General features: G+C 36.6%; 1 protein-coding gene across 4 annotated transcripts in view; it reads right to left on the bottom strand.

Annotated features, from left to right (window-relative positions):
- The window catches only part of PPP1R21 (protein phosphatase 1 regulatory subunit 21), a 96,665-nt gene extending 69,347 nt beyond the window's left edge, over positions 1 to 27,318 (bottom strand). For 3 of the 4 annotated variants that reach the window (XR_004231696.1, XM_031950453.1, XM_031950454.1), the window contains exons 1-3: positions 26,512 to 27,318; positions 14,816 to 14,884; positions 6,420 to 6,566 (exon numbers count right to left, since the gene is read on the bottom strand). Coding sequence is in view for 3 of the 4 variants with exons in the window: in XM_031950453.1 (XP_031806313.1) it covers positions 6,420 to 6,566; positions 14,816 to 14,884; positions 26,512 to 26,568 (273 nt within the window). In the remaining variant the exon portion in view is untranslated. Of the gene's footprint in view, positions 1 to 6,419; positions 6,567 to 14,815; positions 14,885 to 19,924; positions 19,999 to 20,334; positions 20,387 to 26,511 lie in introns of all 4 variants that reach the window. The other variant, XM_031950455.1, reaches the window with a different exon arrangement.
- Positions 27,319 to 27,982: the final 664 nt, after the last annotated feature.

Genomic DNA, 27,982 nt, shown 5'->3' with positions numbered 1-27,982 from the left:
GAGTTCCAGATTTTTCTCTCACTCCTTCTTCCCTGCCTCCTCCCCAAAATAACAATCTGTATACATATTTAATCATGTTAAATATATTTTCAAATTAGTCATGTTATGAAAGAAAGATCAGAACAAAAGAGAAAGCCATGAGAAAGAAAAAAAGTGAAAATAATATGCTTTGATTTGCATTCAGATTTCATAGTTCTTTCCTTGGATGTGGTTCATGGGTCTTTTTGAATTGTCTTGTATCATTGCATTGCTGAGAAAATCTAAGTCTACCATAACTGATCACTATATAATGTTGCTATTACTATGTACCATGTCCTCCTGGTTCTGCTTATTTCACTCAGCAACAGTTCATGTAAGTCTTGCCAAGTTTTTCTGAAATTTGCCTACTCACCATTTCTTACAGAATACTAGTATTTCATTACATTGATATATATCACGACTTATTCAGCCATTCCCCCAGTGATGGGCATCCCTTAAATTTCCAATTTTTTGGAAATATATTTGCTATATTTTTATACATATGGATCCTTTTCCCTTTTTTATGATTTCTTTCAGATACAGACATAGTGATGGTATTGTTATATCAAAGGGTATGCCCTTCTAACCCAGCAGCGCCATTACTGGGTCTGTTTCCTAGGGTAATCATAAAGGAGGGAAAAGGTCCCACGTGTGCAAAAATGTTTGGAGCAGCTCTTTTTATGGTAGCAAAGAATTGGAAAAAGAGTAGATGTCTCAATTGGGGAATGGCTGAACAAGTTGTGGTTCATGAAGGTAATAGAATATTATTGTTCTTTAAAAAAAATGATGAACAAGCTGATTATAGCAAGACCAGGAAAGATTTATATGAACTGACACTGAGCAAAATAAACAGAACCAGGAATACATTGTACACAATAACAGCAAGAATGTTCTATGATCAACTATGAAAGGCTTGGCTCTTCTCGTAGTTCAGTGATCTAAAGCAATCCCAATAGACTTTGGACAAAAAATGCCATCTGCAACCCAGAAAAACAACTAAGAAGACTAAATGTAAATCAACACATGCTATGTTTAATTCTTTTTTGTTTGATTTTTTTTTTTATCTCTCCCGTGGTTTTTCCCTTTTGCTCTGATTTTTCTCTCCCAACATAATTCATAAAACAATGTGCACTAAAAATAAATTTTAAAAAAAGTTATGCATCATGTTATAATCCTTTGACTAGAGTTCCAAAATGCTCTACAGAATAGTTATAGCGTTCACAACTCCACCAATAATACATTTGTATTCCAATTTTCCCACATCTCCAACATTTGTCATTTTCCTTTTCTGTGATATTAACCACTCCAACAGATGTAAGGTGATAACTCAGAGTTGTTTTCATTTACTTATCTCTAATCAATAGTGATTTTGAGCATTTTTTTACATGACTATAAATAGCTTTAATTTCTTCATCTGAAAACTGCCTGTTCATATCCTTTGATCATTTATTATTAACTGAAGAATGGTTTGTAGTCTTACAAATTCAATTTGGTTCTCAATATATTTTTAAAATAAGGCCTTTATCAAAACACTGGAAAAATTGTTTCCAACTTTCTGCTTTCCTGCTAATCTTGATTGCATTGGTTTTGTTTATGCAAAACTTTTTAATTTGATATAATCAAAACCATCCATTTTGAATTTCATAACGTTCTGCTGTTTGGTCATAAATTCTACCATTCTCCATAGAGAGATCTGACAGGTAAACTATTTCATGCCCTCTTAATTTGTTTATGGTAACACCCTTTATGTCTAAATCATGTACCCATTTCACACTAATTTTGGTATATGGTGTGAGTTGTTAGTCAATGCCTCGTTTCTGCCATACTATTTTCTAGTTTTCTCAGTTTTTGTCAAAAAGTGAGTTCTTACCCCAAAAGCCGGAGTCTTTGGGTTTATCAAATGATAGATTACTATAATCACTGACAACTGTGTCTTATGTACCTACCTATTCCACTGATCCAACAACTTATTTTTTAGCCAGTACCAAATAGTTCTGAAGATTACTGCTTTTTAATATAGTTTTAGATCTGATACAGCTAGGTATAGGAAATGTTTTTTTCAATAAACATTTATTATATTTAATTGTAAACTGCACTTTACAGACACTGTACTTAGCATTAGGATACAAAAAGAGGTAAAAGACAAGCCCTGGCTTTAAGGAATCCAAATTCTAATGGAGGACACTACCAACAGAAATGTACAAACAAGCTTTGTACAGAATGAATAAGAGATAATTAACAGAGGAAAGGTATTTGAACGAAAAGAGATGGAGAAGACTTCCTGTAGAATAGAGCTTCTTAAACTTTTTCTATTTGCAATCCCTTTTTTTACGTGACACCAGTTACAGTTATATAAAATAGATATACAAATCAAACATTTAATTATAATAAATCATAATTTTATAACCCCCACATTCAGTTATGAGGCCTGATAGTAGATCACAAACCGCAATTTAAGAAGCTGAACTGTAGAAGGTAGGATTATACATACTTAGGACTTAAAGGAAGCCAGAGAGATCAGTAAATGGACCAGAGGAAGGAGAACATTCTAGGCATGGGGTACAGTCAAAAGAAAATGCCTTGGCCTAGAGCCAAGAGTGCTTTGTTTGTGGAATAGCCAGGAGCTAGTGTCACTAGATCAAAGAATAAAAATTAGACTGGAAAGGTAGGAGGGGGTTGGGTTATAGAGAGTTTTGAATACAACATTTTATATTTGATCCTAGAGGCAAAAGAAGCCACTGAAGAAAACTGAGGAAGGTATGAGGGAGGTGACATGATCAGATCTGTACTTTAAGAAAATCACTTTGTGGTTTACTGGAGGATGGACTGTATATACCATTCTAAAAAGAGCTTCTAAAAAAAAAAAACAACTCTGAAGTTAAATGAAGTCAATACTTCTGAAACAAAGGGTAAAATGAATCCAAAAGGATATTTAATTTTAGTCCTTCCCAGTTTAGTCTTAGGCACTATAGTCCCAGAATCTTAAATGCTGGCCTTTAACCCATATAGAAGCTGATTACTGCTCTTCACATAACAGATTGTAATTATGATCAGAATTCAGAGCATCAAAAACTACCTCCAAAATAGCAAGTATTTACAGAATTCTTGTTCTCCTTCATCTGACTGAGAAATATAGCTATCAAGAAAAAAATATATATGTAGATAGCTACAATCCCCAAAAGAGCTACAAAGATAGATACCCTGGAACAACAACAACAACAAAAAAAGAAAAAACACTCCCAACTATCTAAGGCAAGAAGGGGATCTCAAAGTAGAGAAAGCCAAAATTCCTATTGCAAGGTAGACTCTGCTTCAGCTTCATACATAGACAAAAATTATTAAAAGCCTAAGCTAAAAAGTCCTTGAGTCCTCCCAAAAAAGGAACATACAAAGTCTGCTATCTTGCCTTATAAACAAAAAGCCTAAAAAGTAATTTCAAATGAACTAAAAAAAAGGGAAGAAATTGGTGATTAATTTCTATTTTTATAAATATTTAGAGATGAATTCAGAATTGAGTAGAGTTGGAGAGATGTGAGAAACCATTCAGTGGATGGCAGTCGAGACAAAATCCTTGAAGTACATGCAACATACAGGCAAGATCCAGAAGGAATTTGCCCAAAAATTCTGGGATATGTCATGTTTCTTGCCTAAAGCAAAGTGCATTACCCTGGGTATGACTTTTTCCCACATTCATCATAATAAAGTATTGATTTAATTGGTACTGCTTCTTCACACTGATATAAAATTTTACAGAGATTATGGAAGACTGATGACTTTGTAATCAGGGAACAAGGATTCCAATCCAAGAGACACAAAACTAGTCCCAACCTCTCTGTGCCTCAATTTTTTCATTTGTAAAATGAAGGGATTGGGTGGGATGACCTTCACTGAATCCAACAGATCTAAATGTGAAACTATGATACGACATACCACCTATACTTTGAAAATATCAAAATCATGATTTCATCAGCATATAATGCACCTGGTAAACACAATAGGTGATGATCCTTTCTTCCCTGTAAAAAGGTACCCAAGATGATGAACAGTTAGGCAGTTTGTCCAAGGTCCCACAGTTACCATGTCTCAGCATTGTCTTATGATTTACAAGGTGGCTTCCCATCTAATAGGCTCAGTCCCTCTCCAATTAAAAATTAGATTTGTAAAATAAGCAATTTCTGAATCATAAGATCTTTTAAGAATATTGGACTATCTACATAAAGCATCAAGAAAACTGTCATCCTGTATAAAACTTAAAAAGAAAAAACCACCAAAATTTTCAACTAAGGAAGAGTTCATTTGCAGTAAAGAAACCAAGCTGGTTTGCCAATGACTTGTTTAGGAATACATGTTTAAAAACTGTGTCAACATCTTTAAATATCTGTGGTAGGGGCATGGTCCAATTATTCCCTCCACTTAAACATAAGCAGTGGTGATACCTTTAAATGAGTTACAGAGTCAACACTGCTTTTTAATAGTAGCTATACACTGTTGCTATTAGTTACTATTAGGGATGGGATTGTAATTTCATTGATAAAGACAATTATCAGGTGAGGAAATTCCCTTTAGAAATTCTAATACTTTCCCTCACACATCAAATATGTGTCAAAACTTAGTTATTCCTGGCTTTAAAATTGGTTCTTTATCTACTATACCATACTATCTCTGTCAAATATTATTACCCATTGTTACTCCAGATAATATTCATAATAGCAAGAGTTGGGGCAGCTAGTTGGTGTAGTGGATAAAGTACCAGCCCTGAAATCAGGAGGACCTGAGTTCAAATCTAGCCAAAGACATTTATTATATCCTGGCTGAGTGACCCTGGACAAGTCACTTAACTCTAATTGCCTTAGCAAAAAAAACAACAGCAGCAGCAGCAGCAGCAAGAGCTGTTACTATTATTTAAAACTCTTGAATTATAAGGCCTATGAAGTACTTCCTTCATATCAACCCTTTGTAGAATGTAGTATAACATAGTATAAGTACCCCAATTTGATCAATGAGGAAACTGAGGCTCAGAAATATTGAGTCATTTGTTCAGCTTAACAACTAACAATTTTTGTATCAATAACCGTTAAAAAAATTGGTCTAGAATTTTCTTTGTTTTGTCTCTCCCTGGTTTGGGTATAAGCACCATATTTGTGTCGTAAAAGGAATAAATGATATGGATCATACACTATGACCAGGCAGAATTTATATCAGGAATGCAGGGCTGTTTCAATTATCACCATAATTGACCATATCAATAACAAAAACCAACAAAAATCATAAAATTATATCAATAGATGCAGAAAAAGTTTTTAGCAAAATATAACAATTTATGAAAAACATTATAGAGAACATAGGAATATATTGAGCTTACCTTAAAAGGTTAAGTAATATTTATCTAAATATTATCTACACCATCAATAAACATTACCTATAATGGAGACAAGCCTTTCCAATATACTCAAAAGAGAACATTCCCTGCCTCCAGGAAAAAAACTGATACTGACTGAATATAGATTGAAAAATACTGTTTTTCACTTTTTTTTTCTTTCATTTTTTATATGTGTGCCTGTACAAAATGACTAACATGGAAATGTTTCCCATAATTCTCATACTGTATACACCCTCCTGCATGAATACCCCCTCCTCATTCACATAAGACTCTAGATATTCCTAGAGCCTTTAGTTCTCTCTCAAATTCAAACAATATCTGATTGCTTACTGTCACAAAGGGATGAAGGAAAGAAAAGGACAGAATTTGCAACTCAAAACTTTACATAAAAATGCTAAAAAACTGGAGGGGGGGAATTTTTTTTAAAAAACAACTTACAAATAATTAGTATCAAAATAAGAAAAGGGTGAATTTACCATCAATGAAGAGGAAATTAAAGCAACAATTAGGAGTTATTTTGTCCAATTGTATGCCAATAAATCTGACAACCTAAGTAAAATGGATGAATATTTACAAAAATACAGATTGTCCAAATTAACAGGAGAGGAAATAAAAACAACTAACAAAAGTCAGATCCAGAATTCAAACCCAAATCTTCCTGTCTAGAAAGCTGATGGTCTTTTCATTATACTACATGATAAAATATCTATAGTTATAAGCAACATGAAATTATTTAGTTTTTCCCAGATACTAATGCAATTGTGGGTTTGACCATATACTTGGGGCCTAAGAAAAGCTCAAAATCTTGATTTTTTCCCACTTCTATAAACAAATATTGGTGCAAATGTATGTTCAGATGAACTCGAAGTACATCCATTTTTTGGTAAAAATTTGATTTATTGACCCAAGAATCCAAGAACAAATGGCACTTGTGTGGAAAGACTGATGAAGATTTTGTAGACTTCTACAATTTGATATCTAACTGGCAAGATGGTGTTCAGTTATTTTTATTTGAGCCTACCTTATTTTTCTTGCCTCGGAGTTCACTCAAAGCAAGTTCATCCTGAAGTAGTTCAACCCTCTTGGCAAGCTGCAGATTGCGAAATGTCAAACTATCCATTTCTTGCTGTAGTTTTCTCAATGACTGATCCTTCATTTTTAGTTGTTCCTGCATTAATATGAAAAATAGACCAATGCTCAGAATGCAGCCTTCAGGCTTAGAAATAATGAGTTTTTTTGTTGTTTGTGCTAAATTACATCAAAAACAAATGCAAGTCCTTACCTCTGGAAACTTTGAGATATATGTTAACTGAGTTAGGTTCTCAAATATAAAGCTCAAATACAGATAATACGTTATTTGATAGGCTAAAAACTAATTTCTAGTCAAATTGCATAAATCCTTTCATTAAATGCAAGCCACAATACTAGGAGAGATGCAAAAGATAAAGTAAAACATGATTTCTGCCTTAATGGAATTTACAGCCAATCAAATACTAAATAAAACATAAATACATAAGAGGGGTTCAAATTCTTATGAGTACACCAGCCCTGAAGTCAGGAGGACCTAAGTTCAAATCTGGGCTCAGACACTTAACACTTCCTGGTTGTGTGACCCTAACCAAATCACTTAATCCCAATTGCCTCAGCCAAAACAAAAAAAAAAACAAATTTACAAATTCTTATGAGAGATACAAGGGAGGAATAATTATTTAACAACTGGAAGTAAATGGGAAATATTTTATCCAAAATTTACTAGCTGCATGACTATGAAAAGTCCCTTTCACCCTCAGTTTGTTCCTCAGTAAAATGGGAAAAATACTAGTATCTACTTCATAAAGGTTTTTCAAGAAGTAAATGAGATAACATGTAAAACATTTTATAAAGTTAATTATTTTTATTACTAAGAAAGAAATGAATATGGGTAGACCAACTATAAGGACATTTCAGAAATAAAAAAATAGCATGACCAAAAACAAAGTGCAGAAAACCACAGGATTAAGGGTAGCCTAGTTTTGCTCAATGCAAATATACAGAGAACAGCAATGTCAAATAAAACCTAAGAATTGAGAATAGCATCAGGTAATGAACAATCTTGAAAGTTATACTAAGGAATCTGAACTTTATTAGGTAGCTATTAGAGAACCACTGAGAGAGATTTTTAAACAACATAAAATAACTAGATCTATACATATGAAAGGTTAATCTGAAAGGGAGAAAGGCCTCTGAGCAGCTTATTACAATAGTTGAAGCAAGTGGTAAAGATAGCCTAAACAACAGCAATGGCCATATGACTAGAATATAAAATAAACCTTTCCTAAAGAAAAAAAAAAGTGATGCATGAAGCTATGAGAATGAATGGGCATATAAAGAAAGACCACATAGAATAAAAGTTCTTAACTTGGAGTCAGTGACTTTGCTTTTCTTTTTTATTCTAATAATTGTTACAATACAACTGGTTTCCTATGAATCTTAAATATTTAAAGCATAATTTGGAGAAGCAGCTCATGGACTTCATCAGCCTGCCAACATGGTATATGACCTAGATTAGTACAGTACCTGGAACATGGTAGGTACTTAATAAATGTTTGGTGATTAACTGACTATAGAGAGAAGAAAGAACAGAGCCAGGAACAAAAACAGGGAACAAAACCAAACAGTATTCACAATCGAGAAAGGGGAATGAGCAAAAAAACAATGGTAATTAGAGGGAGGATTTTTAAAGAGAGATTCCTTCTTAACTATATTTAATGTCCCAGTAAGTTTTTAGAAGAACCTTACATTCTTTTAAGTTCAATGGTGGCTAATCACAGAAAAAGTTTCTTTGATATTTAAATACTTCATATATTCTTTTAAGGAAAATCAATCAAGTACCCTTAATTAAGACACAATTACACCTGAATTACAAAAAGAAAAAGTAATACTTTGAACAGAACTAAAATGAGGTACAATACCTTTATAATTAATAATGAAAGTGGGTTTTATTTAATTCATCAAAATACAGGGTTACCAGTAAACTCCACTGTTCATATCAGGACTCAAAATTTTGGAGGAATAAATTGTAATTAGCATATCAAATTGCCAGTCTAAGTATTATATGAAAAAAGTAACAGATTGACAATCAAGAAACCCAAGTTCTAGTTCTGACTATCTAGTCTGAACTAATAGAAACTTAAGCAAATAAGCCATCTTTTCTCCCCAAACAAGTTTCTTCATTGGTAAAAACACAGAGGTTACATTAAATAATTTCAAAGGCTATTTTCAGTTTTGGAATTCTTAAGGTACTAATTATGTTGTCTATATTTAAATTTTTCTTAAGTGACTGATTACAGAACTCTCCAATAGGTTAAACTATTCCCTTGAAAATTTTTTCCTACACCTGTATGTGCAAGAATGTTTGTGGCAGCCCTCTTTGTAGCGGCCAGAACCTGGAAACTGAGTAGATGCCCATCAACTGGAGAATGGTTGGGTAAACTGTGGTTTATGAATATTATGGAATATTATTCTTCTATAAGAAATGACCAGCAGGATGATTTCAGAAAAGCCTGGAGAGAGTTACATGAACTGATGCTAAGTGAAATGAGCAGGACCAGGAGATCATTTTATGCTTCAACAACAATACTATATGATGATCAATTCTGATGGACGTGGCCCTCTTCAACAATGAGATAAACCAAATCAGTTCCAATAGAGTAGTAATGAACTGAACCAGCTACACCCAGCAAAAGAATTCTGGGAGATGACTATGAACTACTACATAAAATTCCCAATCCCTCTATTTTTGTCTGCCTGCATTTTTGATTTTCTTCACAGGCTAATTGTACACTATTTCAAAGTTCAATTCTTTTTGTACAGCAAAATAAGTTTTTAGATATGTATACTTATATTGTATTTAACTTATACTGCAAGATATTTAACATGTATTGGTCAACCTGCCACCTGGGGGAAGGGGTGGGGGGAAGAAGGGGAAAAGTTGGAACAAAAGATTTTGCAATTGTCAATGCTGAAAAAATACCCATGCACATAATCTTGTATAATAATTTTTAAAAAAAGAAATTTTTTTCCTACTCATTTGCTTTTTTTTCACTAATAGTTACAAGACAAATTTTTGCTTGGTCCCAATAATCACCATTTGAATAATTTTACTAGTAAACTCTACTACTGTCTAAAGAAGCAAACCTATTCAAATAAAGTCTCTTGTGTAACCTTTCAAATAAGCTAAGATGACAGAAAAAGATGATAAATGTTATAGGGGATGTGGGAAAATTGGGACACTAATACATTGTTGCTGGAGTTGTGAACTGATCCAACCATTCTAAAGAGCAATTTGGAACGATGCTCAAAGAGTTATATAATTGTGCATACCCTTGGATCCTACTGGGCTTATATCACAAAGAGAACACAAAAGAGGGAAAAGGCCCCACATGTGCAAAAATGTTTGTGGCAGCCCTTTTTGTAATTGCAAAGAGCTGGAAATTAAGTGGATGCCCATCAATTGGAGAATGGCTGAATAAATTATGGCATATGAATGTGATGGAATATTATTGTTCTATAAGAAACGATCAGCAGGATGCTTTCAGAAAGTCCTGGAGAGACTTACATGAACTGATGCTGAGTGAAGTGAGTAGAACCAAGAGAACATTGTACACGGCAACAACAAAATTAAGTGATGATCAACTGGTTGGACTTGGCTCTTTTCAACAATGAAGTGATTCTATAGACTTGTAATGGAGAGAGTCATTTGTATCCAGAGAGAGGTCTATTGGAATGTGTATTACAACAGGATTTTCATCTTTCTTGTTTGCTTGCTTGTCTTTTCTTACTCATTTTTCCCCTTTTGATCTGATTTTTCATGTGCAGCATGACAAATGTAAAAATATATTTAGAAGAATTGTACATGTTTAACATATATCGGATTAGTTGATGTCTAGAGGAAAGGAAAGGTGGGGAAGGAGGGAGAAAAATATGAAACACAAGGTTTTGGAAGGATGAATGCTGAAAATTATCTTTGCATGTATTTTGAAAAATAAAAAGCCACCATTATTAAAAACAAAACAAAAACCCTTGTATAACAGAATAAGCCAAACTCTTGTTTTGAATCTTTTCCAAGAGGCTCTGCAATGTTCTGAAGTTTGATAAGTTTGATCTAACCATTCACAAGAAAAATCAAATGGATGAAGAATACCTATTCTCTAGATAACAAATTGCATTGAGATCAAAAGCCTGCAGAGTCTATCGAGATATGTAGATAAAAAGATAGACAGATATGTACATGTTAGACAGATACTGAAGAGAGAGAATGAGTCAGGATTAGAATTAAACATTAGGAAAATGGGCAAAAGCTCTTTTAATTATACCCAACTTTTCCATGAAACAAAAGCCCATCTTTTTAAACTAGCCAAGCACTTGACTGAACCTTATTGCATCCAGCCATCATGCCGCCAGTCCCCAAATAGGATATGAGGGCTTAGTAAATGTAAATATATTGCTAAATGCCCTTTTATCAATCTCATACTCTGCCACTATGGCAGCCACTAAAGTTAGTACAGTGGATAGAGTATAGGGCTCAGAGTTAGAAAGACTCATCTTGAATTCAAATCCAGCCTCAGACATAAAACCATGCATATTCCCCATTCCACTCTACTCTCCCCTTGTGTCCTCTAGAACATATATTTTTTTCCTAATAGTCCTTTACATCAAATCTTTTCTCACACTGTTCTTATTTCCTTGCAAACATGGAAAACCTGGCTCTTCCCAGAAATGACATCCCTAGCCATCTTCTCAAATCCCAGAGGTACTTTCACTTTTGCCCCTTACTGGGCCAACATGGGGAGTAACATGCTCTTTGCTTCTATTTTCTCATCTTCCAGTTACATCTCAGCTCCTTACAATATGAACTGTCTCCACCCCTTACCTAAAACAGTCTAAATTCAGTGTTTCCCAATGCTAAGTAGGGTCAAATCCAATGATCTTTTTTCTCAATACTTATTATTCTAGCTCTCTCTGCTACATCTGATACTGCTGACCACTTCCATCTGTTGTGCCCCCATCTGCTGTCTAATCTCCTCCATGAGTTTTGTGATGATGCTTTGCAAAAAAAGCATCTTCTACTCAATTTTCTCAGTATCCTTTGTAAGATCATCACCCATACCACTTTCTTTTCATGGATATATCCCAGAATTCTGAGCTCTTTCCTTTTCTCTCTTTATACTATTTTGGAGACCTCATCAGTTCCCTTAAAATCCATTAACCTCTCTATGCAAAAGACTCCCAAATCTATATACCCAGCCATCATTTTTTTTTCTTGAGCTCCAGTCTCACATTTCTAACAGCCTGCTGAGACACTACCTGAATGAGTCATAGGTTTCTCAAATTCAACATTTCCAGAACTAAGTTTACTGTGTTTTCCAACCTCTACCCCCAAAATCCATCTCCCTTCTTAATTTCCATATTTCTGAAAGGATTCCAACATTCTTTTAATCACCCTGGTTCACAACTCTAGGATTCCTCCTTAACTCTTCCCTCTCTTCATTTGCCATACCTTATTAAATCTACCTCTTCAGCCTCCATGCACTTCTTTCCATTCTTACTATAATCACCCTAATTCAGGACCTCATTATCTCTTGTCTGGTAACTTAGTATCACAGTAACTTAGTATTTGGTCTCCTTGCTTTGAGCTTTTCCTCTTTCCAATCTAACTGCCACAAGGCTGCTAAGCTGATTATCTTAAAGTGCAGGCATAATAATCATTCTCCTGCTCAAGAACCTTCTGTGGTTCTCTACTGCTTCTATAATAAAATACAAAATGGCATTTTGACAGTCTAGCACCAGTCTTTCCAGCCTTTTTTTATTCTCTGTGTATGACACTTCACCTCTTATCTCTGTCTTTGCACATATTGGCTCCCAAACTTAGAATGTTGTCCCTTTTCACCTTGGCCTCTTAAGAGATTTAGTTCTAGCACCACCTCCTTCAAGAAGGCTTTCTTTCCTAATTCCTACAGATGTTAATACCCACCTTCCCCAAATCCCCACATCAAAAATATTTGGTATTTATTTTGTATGTATCCTATCATTAACTGTGAGCACACTGTGTGACAAAAGGAAAACAAGCTCCTTGACTAAAGGAGCTATTTCATTTCCATCTCTGCAAATACTGCTAGCACAGTGCCTATCATAGTCAGTGCTTAATAAATACTGACTGACCTAAAGCTATAAAAAGTATCAATAAAAAAATACATAAAAATAAAGAAATGCTACAAAGAAGGACTGCAAATAAAAAATTTGTCCCAAAAAAGTGTCCGAAAAAAAATAATGTCTACAAGTGGATAACAAAAGGATAATGCAAAGACAGATCAGTTGCTACACCAGTTTAATAGCAATGTCAGGAGAAAGTGAGGAAAGTACCCAGTATGTAGATAAAATGGCCCTCCCCATTCCAGGGATAATTAAGAGAAGAAATAGACAAGAACCACACAATAAGAGGGGCCTGGATTTGTTTCAATCTATACGAATGATGGGTCCTTCCCTCCACAGTGATTTCAAAATCCATGAGTTTAAGAGGTAACATTGCAATTTTCCCAATCTGACAATTTTGTTAAGATGTCACCAGCTACAGTTACAAAGCTGTGCAATAAAAATTAATCTCCTTATAAGCCCGAAATTAAAATAGCTATCATTTCCAAGTGGCATACAAATTAGTCACATAATAGTGATAGAAGTAGAAGCTGCAAAAACAATTAACATTTATATGTCTACCATGTGTCAAGCACTGCACAATGTACTTTACTGTTATCTTATTTGATCCTCACAGCAACCCTGGGAGGGAAACACCATTATTATGCCCAATTTACAGTTGAGAAAACTGACACAAATAAGTTTAGATGACTTGCTTAGGGTAACACAACTGGTAAGTATCTGAGGCAGGATTTGGATTCAGGTTCTCCTGCCTCCAGGCTTGGCACTCTATCACTGAGCCACTTGCTACCTCAAATAAGTGATTAAAGTGATGACATAACTAAAGTTTAGCTCCTCCAACTAACCATTAACTATCAGAAGACAGGCACCTGGCTAATGAATATAATCAGTAACTTCTATTTAAAGATTCAAAAATAAATAAGCCCAGGTTAGATATTAAATATCAGAATAAGTAACACCACCACCAACCCCCCCCCCCAAAAAAAAAGGGAAGTTTCTTTCTTTAGAAGTTTTCACATTTGTTTAGAATACACAAGGGTGGCTTTCTATTGTTTAGGCTGAAAAACACTGACTAACATTTCTTCAGAAAAAAAGCCCATCTAAACTGTCTGTTACAGCACAGAAAGATCAAGAGAGGCCCCTCATCCCTGAAGACACAGGTAAGACTGGCAGTGTCACTCTCTACAGGTATAGGACTCTTCCTTTCTGACCAGAATTGGGATTCCTAGAGCAAACTAGAGCGAGGGAAGCACCATTTGGAATGTCGCACTGACAGAAAAGTCTTGAGAAAAGCTGGAGCATTCCTTGACAAGTTAATTGGGCAGAGGAGCTGAGAACTTTGCCCTGGAGACGACTAAGAAGAGTAAGTAAACTGAAAAATAATCTAAGAGATTCCAAAGAGGGAACTCATTTCTATCCCTTCTGTGTGTGTTCTATTTTTGTTCAGAAATAATGATAACAATTAACTAGCATACATACAGAGAGCCCAATATCACACAACTAGTAAGTATCAAAAGCAAAATTTGGATTCAAGCCTTCCTGACTCCAGCCCCAGCTCAGATCTCTACCTTCACTTAGCTACCCCCTGAAACAATATGCATTAGAGGCTTGAGAGTGACTCTAAATTCAGACATTTACCCATCAATCTGAACAAGTCATTTAAACTTCTGAGTCTCAGTTTCCTAATCTATAAAATTGATAAAATAATCTGGGGTTGCTCTGGGGAAAGCACTCTGTAAATCCAAAAATATCAATAAAAATAATTTAAGTGAAGAATTTCTCACATCTAAATGTGGTATTAGATTTTTGCATGATTCAATCTAAAGGCAAGAAAAGAGGTTATTGACTTACCAGATTTCTTTTTGCCATCTAAATATGTCTTGAATAGTTTGATAACAAAATCATGAAATTACTTTTGAATAAAAATTTGTTTCCTCTAAATACACCTACATGTGTAAATGTTTTAAGATATAGGAGAATAGTATTATATAAAAAAAAGCATTTTTAATCATTCTTAGTCAAAATAATCAAAGCATATAACACTCAAAAACCACATTGATTATCAAAGAGAAAATTAAAGCATAAAAGATTAAGGCCCTTGCTCATGTTTTGTTTTGAATCAGTGGCAAAGCTGGGCCTTTAACCTAGTAGCCCTTATTCAGTAGCCTAAATTAAATACTATCAAATTCTGTCTAACTTCAAATATAAAACACAAGTCTCTCATACCTTTAAAGCAGCAGAATTTGCTTGTTCATCCACAACACCCTTTTTTAGGACCTGGTTCTGTGCTCGAAGCTGAAAATATAAAAAGTATTCATTAATTTTCAATGCACATATGTACAAAAATAATTTATAATTTGTTTCGATAGTGTTTCTAAGAGAAACTAAATATTGGATCTTACAAAATGCAATACTTAATGCAAATATATATTACTGTAAAAAAACCTCAATGCATTTATTAGTTTCATTTTAATTCTGACAAACCAATTTTCATTTTCTTCAAAGTTCTTAGTTAACCAACTCTTCAATTTTATGCTTGGGGCTTCTATTGTACAGTGAACAAATTATGACATTGTAATAAAGCACCCCAAAGAAGATGTATTACTATATCCACAAATCTAATTGCCCATACACACTGATAAATATTTACTGAGTGTTTACTATTTCTAAGATAATAAGTTTGACTGGGCATCACAGGAGTTGGAAGGCACCTTAGAGATACCACAAATGCGGTAATTCAAGGAGTCAGGGAGACAGGATCTATACTGATAATTAACAACACACAACAGTACTTAAAAAAAAAAAAAAAAAAGTATTTACAATGAGTGCTCCAAGAGTTCAGAAGAAAAAGAAATCAATATAGACTGAATGGAATAGTCATGGAAAAGATAGAAATTGAGCTGACAATGTAAACAATAAGAGCGGCAATAGAAGGGCATTCACCACAATCAGAGAACATGAACAAAGACAATGTGTTTTATCTAGTTTAGCTGAGGCACAGAAATTAAGTACTTAGAACTGAGAAATGAATATTATTAGAATTCTGGGAAATCAAAGCAGGTCCTTTTCTGAGGAATTGAAAACTTAAAAGAATAGCCATTCATTCCTAAGTCAAACTGTCCAGTTTGACATCTGGAAAACAAAGAATAGAAATGCTTCTTTGTTGCCAAAAAGGACCAAAAAAATCTTAAAATGCTGAATACTGTAGTTGAAACTCCACAGAAAAATAGATAAAGTGATAGAATAAGGGGAATTAAGCAGGATCTTGAAAGAATAGACTAAAAGAATATAGTGACTTCTGGCTATTAAAAAAAAAATACATTTGTGTTGTGTCGTCCATGTTAGTTCAAGACTGAATGACTGCATCTGTATATAACTATCTGAGACTGAAAGAATATAAAGAAATAAAAATCTCCAGTAATCTAAGTGAAAGTCTAAACTGAAAAATCAAAATATAACTAGGTCTAAACTTCATATTCAAAAAGAACTGAAACTTGATTTTAAAAATACTTTTCCACTTGCCCAAAATTCAATCAACCAATCAGTATTTACTTAATATTTATTTTGTACAAAACACTTATAATACCTTTGAGAGAATACAAAGAAAAGTAAAACAGGGAACTTGCCCACAAGAAGTTTGTAAAGATGCATGGAGAAATGAGCCCAAGACAAGGAACTAGCTCTCAGAAATTAAAGTCTGAAGACATGCAAGAACAATTTTTTATTCCAATGGAATAGAAAAGAAGGTTAAAATGATCAATGCATATGGGATGTACATGGAAATCAACCGCCAAATTGGGCTTTTTAAAAAACATTTATAAAAGATGGGGCAAGTAACAAAAAGGGAATATAAAGCATGGCAAGGTCTAACAACAGCAACAATACTAATAGCAACTAGTACTTATATAGCATTTTAAGATGTACAAAGTGATTTACAAGTATTATCTCATTTGATACTCACAAAACCTCTAGAAAGTAGACGCTATTATTATTATGCCCATTTTATGCATAAGGGAATTGAGGCAGACTGAGATTAAGTGAGTGATTCAAGTTCACACAGCTAATAAGTATCTGAGGCTGAATTTGGAAGAGATATTCTTGACTCTAGGGCTTTGAATCTCAGCTGCCATGAGCAGCTGCAATTGAGAAAGTTCTGGGATTCAGAAATACTGAAGTTCAGAATGAATTAAGGCTGGCATTAAATTGTAAGGACAAAATATATATGAGGAAAAAATAAGGATCAAGAGAAATATAGGCCCACAACTCTTAAAATGAAAAAAAAAAAAAAATACAAATTTCTTAACTCTTAATTTGTTTTTTCTGCCACGAGGAATGATGACTATACCAGAAGAAATATAATGAAAGCTCGCAGGGACATGTAATCTAAGATAAAATAAGAAGATAATAAGGGCGATTTGCTGGCGTGGGTGATTTTAGATCATCAGGTTCAAATTAAAGACATCCTAACAGCCTAAAAACAATCTGACAAATGTGATTCCTGAACCACCATCAAGGGACATAAAGACATAGTGAACATAGGTCATAACACAGCACTAGAAAAGGATAAATATTGTTCTGATTTAAAGAGAGAGAGAGAAAAAGATGGAGGGGGGAAGGAGGAAAATAGGGGGAGGGAAGAAGGGAAGTAAACAGAGAGAGGAAAAAGAGGAAAGAAGGGAAGGAATAAGGGAGGGAGAGAGAAAAGAAATGGACAATGCAAAACTCAAGAGTGAGCTTAATTTTGTCACATTTTATGAAGAACCCTGACAAGCTGAAGAACACCCAAGAGGAAAATTTGGATGATAAACCATATTACATAAACAAGAATTAGCTGAAGAAATTAGGGATATTTAATCTAGAGGCGGGGAAAAAGGAGGGACATAATAACTATCTTCAAGTATCTAGAAAGATGTGTTGAGTATGAGAAGACAAACAGATTCAATGAGTGAAAGGTGAAAAGGAGATTTATATTTAATGTAAGGAAACCTTCCTATCAACAGTTATATAAATGTGGAATGAACTGCAATAGAAGGTGGTAAACCACACCTCATTCTCCATAATGTAGTTCTCCAAGAGAAGAATGGATAACAATTTGACAGGAATATATTAGAAGAAATTCTTGTTCATGTGTAGTTTCATATATAGTTCATATATAAGAAGCTTTCAAAGTTCTTTCCATAGATCCTAAGATTCTATGAGATAGCCTAATATCATAATCAGTGCAATAAAACATGATCATTTGTTACACAAGCAAACATTAAAAAAAAACAAAACTTTTTTTCAGTGTTTATGGATTCAATTTAACCATGTGATGCCCATTTATAATATACTACATCAAGAACTAACTATAGCTGGTGGGCCATATCCAGTCCACTGCCTGTTTTCCTACGGACTGTGAACTAAGATAAAGATAATTATTCTTAGTTCATTAGCTATACAAAAACAGAAAGCACAACAAATCTGGCCCATAAGCTATAGTTTATCAACCCCTGAATTAGAATTATATTACTATGGAAAATATAGAGAATAAAGTCCTTTAACATAAATTTCTTCTAAATAATGTCAGTGGGGCAACTAGATGGCACACTGGACAGAATACTGGCAATGAAATCAAGAGTTCAAATCCTGCCTCAGACACTTACTGTGTGATCCTGAGCATACTACTTAATCCTGTTGTCTCCAAAAAACAAAAACAAAAAAAACAAAAAATGTATCACCATTAACACTAGTCTGAGGTGCCTCCATTTCCTCATCTGTAAAATGAAGGACTTCAAGCATGATTTCTAGGAACCTTACAACTTTTCATCTTATGTTCACAATATGTTTTCTTGCTACCTTTCAATTCATTTTACTCCCTTCTAGAAATTCTACAATCTAGCTATCCTCTGCCTACTTGTCATTCCTCAAACATAACACTCCCATCTCCCAACTCAATACATTGGTACAGGCATTGTACTGTACAAAGAATACTTTCATCCTCTACTCCCGTTAACTTTGGCTTCCCTTAAAACTCAGCTGAAATTTCATATTCTACAAAGGCATTCTGTATCCCATCCTCCCTTCATCTCAATGCTAGTGCCTTCCCTCTGAGATTATCTTCTGATTACAATGTATAAATCTTGAATATACATAGTTATTCACACCTCCTCTTGCTCCAAGAGAGAGGAGGAACCCTGTTTTTGCCTTTCTTTGTAACTCTGGCACTTAGCAGAATGCCTGCCACAAAGAAGCACTTACCAATTTCTTGTTGACTGGAATGACCAACCAAACAAAGGTTCACACATCTCTATTACCCGTGCATCAAGAATATCACCAACTCTGAAAACCAAATCTGTAATATGCTTCTGGCTTTTCACCTGCTTCTTTTTGAAAAACTGATTAGTTCTGGTCCCATTATTTTCCTATCACTTTCCTCAAATGAGATAAATTGCATAATTCCAAATAGAAAGCAGGGATATTTCCAAACTATGCTGCTGCCTCTTCAGCAGAGAAATATTCCTTTACAAGTTTTTTGTTTGTTTCAGGACACTCATCATTGACCAGATGTCCGTGAGTTGTTTTTCCATGAACAGCAATGAACTATTATTCTGAGATATTCACTAACTCTCTCACAGACTTTCTTTCATCAACAAAATTCCAGAAAATCTCATCTTTAGAAGAAACCTGAGAAGTCACTTTGTACAATCTATGTTGGTAAAAGAATTCCCTCTTCCAACACCCATGAAAAATTTAAGCATCCAGCTTTCCCTTAAATATTTCGAATAAGTATGAACACAACTTATAGCACCCCTCAATTTCTATACAGTGCTAATTAAAAAAAAAAGATTCTCTCTCTAGTGAATTTCAATTTCTCTCATTTTAACTTCTACCCATTTCTCCTAGTTCTTCCCTTTGAGGAAAAGCAGAACAGAACAAGTCAATTCCCTCTTCCATATAATATTCCTTCAGATAGCTGAAGGCAACTTTCATGTACCGTCACAAATTTTTTTCTTGGGTAAAACATTCCCAGCCCTTCAATTCATGCTCATATGATATTTATGACAGGACCTATCAGGGAATTCATTATGAAGCAGTGACTTTTTTGACATCTTCTTCAACAAGCAAAGCCAGGCCCTCATCCATTTACCCCTACAGAAATTTAAGATATCATCCACTTGGTGTTTCTTTTAGGTAATCCTCATTTCTGAATTTTGAAGGTATCAGATGATATCATTGATGAAATATAAGTTATCAACCAACTCTGAACTCAGAAACAAGCAGTGTAAGGCACCTGCTAACATTTGAAAAAATTCAGATATTCTTTTTCCAATGAGTAGGGTCTGGGGAAACTCTCACCTTGTCTTCCAGTCTTAGCCACTGATGAAGATAGTCTATCCTTAACTTATCACTTCAGGGGATAAGATCGTCAACTGGGTAAAAGAAAATCAATTAAAATAATTTCAATAACCATATCTGAACTATGGAATAGGGTTCTAATGAATTCTGGCTTGATTACTTGGACTTGAAGTATTCTTACTTCAAGACTCTTAAAGAAATCAGAATATTCAAGGTAGTGATTAGAGGAACATCTAACTAACTCATTCAGTCTCAAACAGACCCAAGGCCAGAATGTAGGTTAGACTGGAGGCCACTTTAAGATATCAGGAAGGCTAGATATTACAGACCACTCCTTGTAGAAGAGTGGAAAAGGCAATAGAATAGGAGTCAGGAAATGTGGGGTTGGGCCCCAACTCTACTACATTTACCTGTGCAGCCTTGGGCAAATCATTTAACCTCGTGGGACCTCAGTTTCCTCATCTGTAAAAATGAAAAAGAGCATCATGTAGTGTAAAGAGCACTGAATCTGCCATCAAAAGACCTGGGTTTGGATCTTCTGGCTCTGCTTCTTACTATTTGTCTGACCTTTCTCAATCTCAGTTTCCTATTTGTAAAATGAAAGAAATAGATGAGACAATCTTTAAAAAAAAAAAAAAATCTTCTAAAAATATAATCCTATGAAAGTCATATCTCTCCCATAAACTAATTATATGTATCACTTAACCCTGTGCCTTCAATTCCTTCAGCTATAAAATTATGAAATGGATCAAATGGTCTCGAGTTGTTTATTCATTTGTTTTTCAACTGAAATTCTATTAAGTCTCTCAGTGTCTGGAAAGGAAAAAAAAAAAAAGTATCCTAACTCTAACTTTACTTCCCAAAGAGCAACTATCCTGTAAATCTTAAGTTAAAGGAAGTCTTCCCAAAGACAAATTTAAGAAACAATACTACAAAGTGGAAGAAAAATAAACTCTTGGAGAAAAACTGAAGTTCAAATTCCCTAATATTTTTCCCTGCTCTAAAGACTTTTTAAAAGAGGCACCTTATTCTAAATGCAAACATAATAGTGCCTATATACACCAGCTAGTCCTTAATCTAGGTACAAAACAATACATCCCAAAAACTTTTTGGAATAACACCAGTGGGTCCCAGTTGAAATCCAAAAATTCCAGCAAAAGAGTAGACTGAACTGAGGATCCACAACTGATTTAACAAAAAGAAAACGATAGAGGATTTCTGCTGCAATGGAAGTAGAAGAAATCAATGGACTGGACTACAAAACCAAGTGAAGCTAATAGTATTTATTCTTGGAACTACTACGAGAGTTTCCAATATTGAGCAAGGAATCTCCCGTTCTGGTGTCAGACCAGAAAACTCTTCTGAAATTATATTTTTGAAATTTATCAACTCTTTCCTAAATGGCCAAACAAATGACAGTTTCCTCAGTCATAATTTTCCCTGATCTCTCTTATAGCATAGGATTTTGACTACCCCTTTTCCTATAAACACTCCTTCCCTTGTCTTACAAGACACAACACTATACAGAGTTTCTTTTTAGTACTGTGATCAATTGTGTGTGTGTCTTCTTGGTTAGCTTATCCCCATACTATGGAATAACTCAAAGTTTAATCTTTGACCCCAATGGTCTGTTTTTATATTCTCTTTCCTGAGAAACTAATTATTCTCACAATTACAACTATTATCTTTACAAAGATGACACCCAAATTATTACCTTAGTTATGACTTTTTATTCCCAGACATATATCCAACTGCATACTGGATATTTTCACTTAGTTATCCTCCCCTCACTTCAAGTGACTTAAATGGTCTCAGAAATAGCAACACCTCAGATCACCAGTCCTACTTCTAACCTAGCTCTCAATACCATCAGGGGAAATAACTCCATTTCAACTATGACAAACACCAATCACTGCCACCAATGAACAAATAAGGCCAAGAGCCAGAGAAACAGTAGCCCTCTTGAGACCACTAGCCCTGCTTCCAGCGTAGACCCTCTAGTCATAGTCCAAGAAAGAAAGCTGACAGATGAGAAAGCCTGCCATCTCTGCTAACACCAACCTACAGTCAACTACCCAACCAACTACCACTGACATGCAGATTAAGTGCCAAAGCCACAGTCAGAGAATTACTCCCCATACCTCACACAAACCCCTACAGCCACAGGCTAGAAAAGTAATTATTTCTGTGGGTGCAGCAGCCCCAATCTACTGAAAAGTAAAGCTACTAATTGCCACTGTTGATTTTATTAGAAACCAATATGATTTTATCAAAAGAAGTGGCATTAAATAAGATGAATTGCCATCTGCTTTATTCATACATTCAAGGATCATAGGCCCTTTTATATGGTTTATATGCTTTATATGGATAAACCACAGCTGAAATCTCAGACTATGTTATCTCCATCATTAGAATATGAATTCCTCAAGACCAGTGACTATCTGACTTATCTGTATTCCTAGTACTTTACACATTGCTTTAGTGTTTATTTTTTTCCTTTTGTTCATGCATTCATCTTATGTGCTAGGAAACACTCAACATGTCAAACTCAACACCTTCCCCTTCCAAAAGTAGTTTCCCTTCTCCTCTCCTGACATCTCCAGATGTTAGTGCCCTATTTAACATAGTCTTGGGCATAGGAAATATTATAAATGCTTACAACCTTACCCTTCCTGCCCACATCAAAAATAAACTTGTATTTAATTTGTATATACTTATGTATAAAAATGTTGCCTCCCCTAAGAGAATGGAGGTTCCTTGAGGGGAGAGACAGTTTAATATTTGGCACATCCTCAGTGTCCAGCAACGCCTGGCACATAAGTACTTAAGAAATGCTTTCTGATCAACCTCCTTACTTTTTTCAGTATCACTATCAAACCTCAGGATCATCTCTGAATTCTCCCTTATCTCCAAAAATCTAATTAAATACACAGGCTTGTCTTTACTCCTACAATATCCCTTTGTTCTAATTCCCATTTACAACACCCTAGTCTAGGATGTTAGAAATGGGAATACCTTCTTATCCTCCTCCAGGATTATTCATGCAATACCCTTTTCTCACTGTTCTTTCTGCTTTCATTGTTCTCTATCTAATATATCTATATAACACATAACTATCAGTTTAACCTTTCTGAAATACCACTGTCATTATTGTCACTTTTCTGTTCCAAAACCTATTAATCCCCAAAGTCCATAGGCTAAAATTCAAACTCCTTAGACTTGAATAAAGTTTTGATAATCCTACATAATGCTAATAAGAGTAAATTTTGTAAAGTTTTGATCATATTGCTTTCCCATTCAAAACTTTCACTTGCTTATAGAATATAATCCAAACAACTCAAATGGTATTCCAGATTCTTTCTTACTTTTCTATTCTAGAAAAAGAAAAGTATGCAATTTCCTACAATTCCCTATCATATACTTTCCATTCAAGACATGCTAACCCTAAAATATGCCCTGTACTTTTCTCTGTTCCTTTGTTGCTCACTATTCCTTTCAACTTTTCCCTTCTTTCTCAAAATTCTATCCATTTTTCATGAGCCTGCCCAAATTCCATTTTCTCCATTATCTTCCCCATACTCACAACTGGAGTAAATTCTTCCTTTTCTAAATTCCCACAGGATTTTTGTAAATAACTCCTTCATGTCTCGTCACATCCTACAAAGTATTAGTTATGTACATTTATGTACATATATCATATCTCCATCAGGTTTTAATTAATGTGAGAAAGAGAGGGGGATAGTCTTCATTTTTGTAACCCCCAAAGGACAAGAGCAAAGCATGTGCAAAAAACAAGCATAAATTAAAGTTTGTTATATGACAGACCTTATTTTCCAATATTCCTCACCAGTCAGTCAACATTTATTAAGCACTTACTATGTTCCACACGCTGGGGATAAAAAGAAAGACACATACACAGTGCCAGCTATCTCAGTTCACATCCCAATAAAAAAGACAATATACAAATAACTATGTAAATATAAGATACATGCAGTGTAAATGAAAGCTAGTTTCAGAGAAAAGGCACTAGCAATGAAGGGAGAGGACTGGAAAACTTCTTTTGCAGGAGGTGAGATTTAAGCAAGGTGAATTTTAAAGCAATTCAGCAAAATCAAAAAACAGAAGGAAAAAAAGCATTTGGGGCATGAGGGACAGCCAGTGAAAAGAGTCACTGAGTTGGGCGATGGGGTGTCATGTGGTATAGGAGTAGCAAGGAGGCCAATGTATCCGAGGATCACAAAGTTCACGGAAAGGAATAAAGTTTAAAAATACCAGCAAAGTAGGAAGGCCAAATTGTGAATCTTCCTAATCTAATAAGGCTCAGACAATCATAATGTTCCAGTTCCTTACCCAAACAATATGCAATGTCATCTCCTCTAACAAATCCTATCCAACTTTTAAATTCAGCTATAAGATCCCATCATGACTTTCCCAAACTAATAAGCTTCACTCTTCCTCCTCTATATACCTAAGCAATTACCTTCTATGTTAGTATTAATCATCCCCTGCCTTGAAGTTTAACTTTTTAATGTACATGTTTTGTCTATTTGATGAGGCTGAAGCTCAAGGGACATGCCATGTATTTCTCTCTCGGTGTCTAGTACTGTACAAGCCAGAAAACGTTTTAATATAGTCAGTTTTGTACCAAGTAGAAATTCAATATATGTAAGTGGTGTGTCTATAAAGTAATGAAACTTTACTATGGTTGGTTGACTATGGATACTTTGTTTTTAAGATTCCAACCTTTAAACTTATTTTATATCTTTTCCTATGCACTTGTTCCATGACTGAAAAAGGGACTTTTGGAACTCCTTCAGAGCAAGTTTATCAACCCAAAAAGTTAAGTCAATCTCATGACTCTATGCAAGCCTTGGGAATTAATATTATTTCATTGTCATTTGCTTAAGTAATAAAAATGGAATTATCTAGTTTTGTAATGTGTCAGGTAATGATGTGAGAGGAATGCTGGACACGATGTCAGAAAGACGAGTTCAAATCCAGCCATATACAAGTTTCCCTCACATTTACAAGTTTCATGACCCTGGACAATTCACTTAATCACTGTTGTTTCCTCAGTTTTATATTGGGGACAAGAACAACACCTAACTCTCAGGGTAGTTCTGAAAATTAAATGAAATAATATTTGTAAAGTACCTGGCTCCACATAGAAGGCTTGTTCCCACTCACTTACACATGTTTTTCATTCAGGCCACAAAAAGTTTTTGAATTTCTCAAAAATACAAAACACAGAAATTTGCCACTATTTAAGATGCTATAAGATGCAGAATTGAAGGGGATGTTAAAAGAAAAATCATTTGTTCAAACTCCTTCATATTATTAAGAATCTGAAGCTCAGGACATGTGTAACTTGTCCTGGGGCACAAAGGTAGTTGAAAAACTAGAATTGGAATCTGGGTATTTTGACTAATCCAAATCCAGGGCGCCTCCACTATACTACAACTGTCTGGTATTCAAAAGAATTATGGCAGTTCCCAAAAATGTTTCAGCAATAACAGTATTACCCAAAAAAAAAAAAAAAAAAAAAAAAAAAAAAAAAGTAAGGCCCTTCGGGATTGATTACTTTGAAGGAGACAAAAATCAGACGAGTTCTGAAGTCTTAATTATAGAATGTCAAGAGCTAGAAGGTACCTTGGAGAACACCTCATCCAACCAGTAAGTATACTTTGTTTAAAAATGGGTTGCTTTGCCTTACGGCTTTTATAGTTATTAGACAACTGAATCAACCACAAGACAACCTTGGTCTCTAGTTTCTTGGGACTCCAAAAAAAGAAAGAAATGCCTCTGTGTCTCATTCCCAGCACAAATGGGAAAGCTCGAACCAGGGGAAGCTATAGTTTCAATCCCCCTTAGGTAGCCTCAAGGTTCCATTACACACACTCCTCTGAAATAATACAGATAAAGGTCTCTAGACATAAAAGGGAACACCCCTGCACTGCGCCCGTTAAAACAATTGGCGGGGCGGTGAGCAGGGCTCCCATTTAATTCATTCCACAAGTGTTCCGGCATCCCGGGGGATAAAAAGCTAGCTCCCGAGCCCCCGGGAGATTTCGGGACCCACGAGAAGATAAGGCCCGCATCTTCTCTCAATGTAGCCAGTACTTCCACGCCCAAGAAATTAAAAAGGTTTCTTGAGGGGAAAGGGATGACCACGAGCATCCGGATGTCAGGGCAAGCGCCGACTCATCCTTTTGGGAAGGGGAGGGCGATCCTCGCCAATGTCGGCCTGGGTAAACCGAGGCAAAGGGCAGGGAAAGGCAATCCACCCGTCCTCCACGCCAAACCCTCGGGGACAGAACCCAGGACCTGCGGACGAGGAGGCGCCAAACTCTGGCTCCATCCCAGCATCCCAAGGAGCCCCGGACCCCGCCCAGCACCCCTACTCTTAGCCCTAGACTGCAGGTGCACAGGGCGTCGCGGGGATGGGGGCCGCTGCGGGAGCATCAGCCCGCCCGCCCCTTCTCCCGGGAAGCAGCCCTCGCCGCTACCATGGCAACGGGAGGCAGCGGGGCCTTCCCCCACCCCACCCCCGGTCGCCGTCCCGGGGGGTTAGGGCGAGGGCTGGCTACCTTCGAGTACTCCTGAGCCAGCTTCTGGTACTTCCCCTGCAGGTCCGCCGTGGCCATCGCGCCCCCTGCACCGTCCAGGCCGGGCTGCCCGGCCGCAGTCCCGTCCCCTCCACCCCTAACCCCCGGAGGTTCTCGCCAGCTCGGCTCCGCCAGCGCCCTCCCTCGGCACCGGGCTGTGGGCAGGTACCCGCCGCCGCCTCAGCCGCTGCCGCCGCGGAACCTCCACTTCCGGGTTCGCCCGAAGGGAGAAAGGCGGGGAGAGAGCCACAGAGGGAAGGGAGGTGGAGAGAGGGCGGGCGAACGTCGAAGGGGCAGCCGCGGAGCCCCGCCCCTCCACGCTGGGGGACGCCAGTGCGCAGCCTCACCACCACTAGCTCCACGAGGCTCCTCCTTGGGAGACCCAGGGGGCGCCATTTTGACGCACGGCCCAAGATGGTGTCAAAGGCGATGGGGGGGAGAAGGGGGAGGCGTGGAGCTGGCAGAACCGGAAAAAGCGTATGGGGGAGAGGGGAGGGGAAAAGGAGGAGCGGAAGGAGGAGTAAGCGAGACACTGGGTGAACTCATCCATCCGCTCTGCGGTCTCCATGGCAACAGCCTGGTAACTCTAAGGACGCCTGTCCTCTCTAGAGACGGAGCTCTATGTCCCGCGATACATCCCGTCTCTGGCGCGGCTCTCCCCCGTCAGCCTTTCGAACCTCCACAACCAGAAACAGAGAACCTCGCCACCGTGCTCTTAGGGTCTCTGCCTGGCGTCTGTGCCCACGTACGTTACGCGTTGTCTCCCTCGTTAGACGGCGAGCTCCTGGGAGCTAACTGTTCTTGCGCAGAATGAGCGCGTAATGAATATGTATTAACTGCCTCCCTCCTCCCTCAGGACGTTTCTCCGAAAAGGAGCGGGGGAGGGGAGAGTATAATAGAATTAGGGGAAGAAGGGCAGATCCCATCCGAAGCCATCTCGCTTCGTTCGCAGCCGGAGGTGCCACTGCAGAACACGTAGGCGTAATGAAAGCAAAAACGGTCGTGTCTGAAATCTTTCGGGGTCTTTTTGCTGCAATTAATTACATCACCATCCATATCATTGCCTCGCACCCCCCCTCCCCCCACCGCGGTCGACCACTTCAGGGTAGAGGGAGAGAGTTGGTTAATATGGGCCAAGCATTGAAAAAGCAACTATAAAAAGAGATAGTGATTTCGAGGAGGTTGTAACCTAATGGAGGAAGATACATAAAAGCTTAAAAGGGGAAGGGGCGCTGCTGCAGCAGCGTAGGGCAGCCAGGGAGCGAAGGTACCCAGCGCAGGAAAACAAAGAAGTCCTGAAAAGTGCATTAGGGTTTCCAGATCTTCCTCCTGAAAAAGGAATCAAAGGAGGCTGATGTAGGTTCGTGGGCCGAAATGGTACCGCCAATGGAAGAGGTTTCTTGGGATGGGTTTGAGAACCCCAAGGATTGCATTTGGATGGGACATGACTGGT

This window comes from Sarcophilus harrisii, chromosome 2 (genome assembly GCF_902635505.1).
Source record: "Sarcophilus harrisii chromosome 2, mSarHar1.11, whole genome shotgun sequence".
Lineage (NCBI taxonomy): Eukaryota > Metazoa > Chordata > Mammalia > Dasyuromorphia > Dasyuridae > Sarcophilus > Sarcophilus harrisii.
Note: the sequence above shows the minus strand (reverse complement) of the source record. Positions and strands in the feature narration are given on the sequence as shown.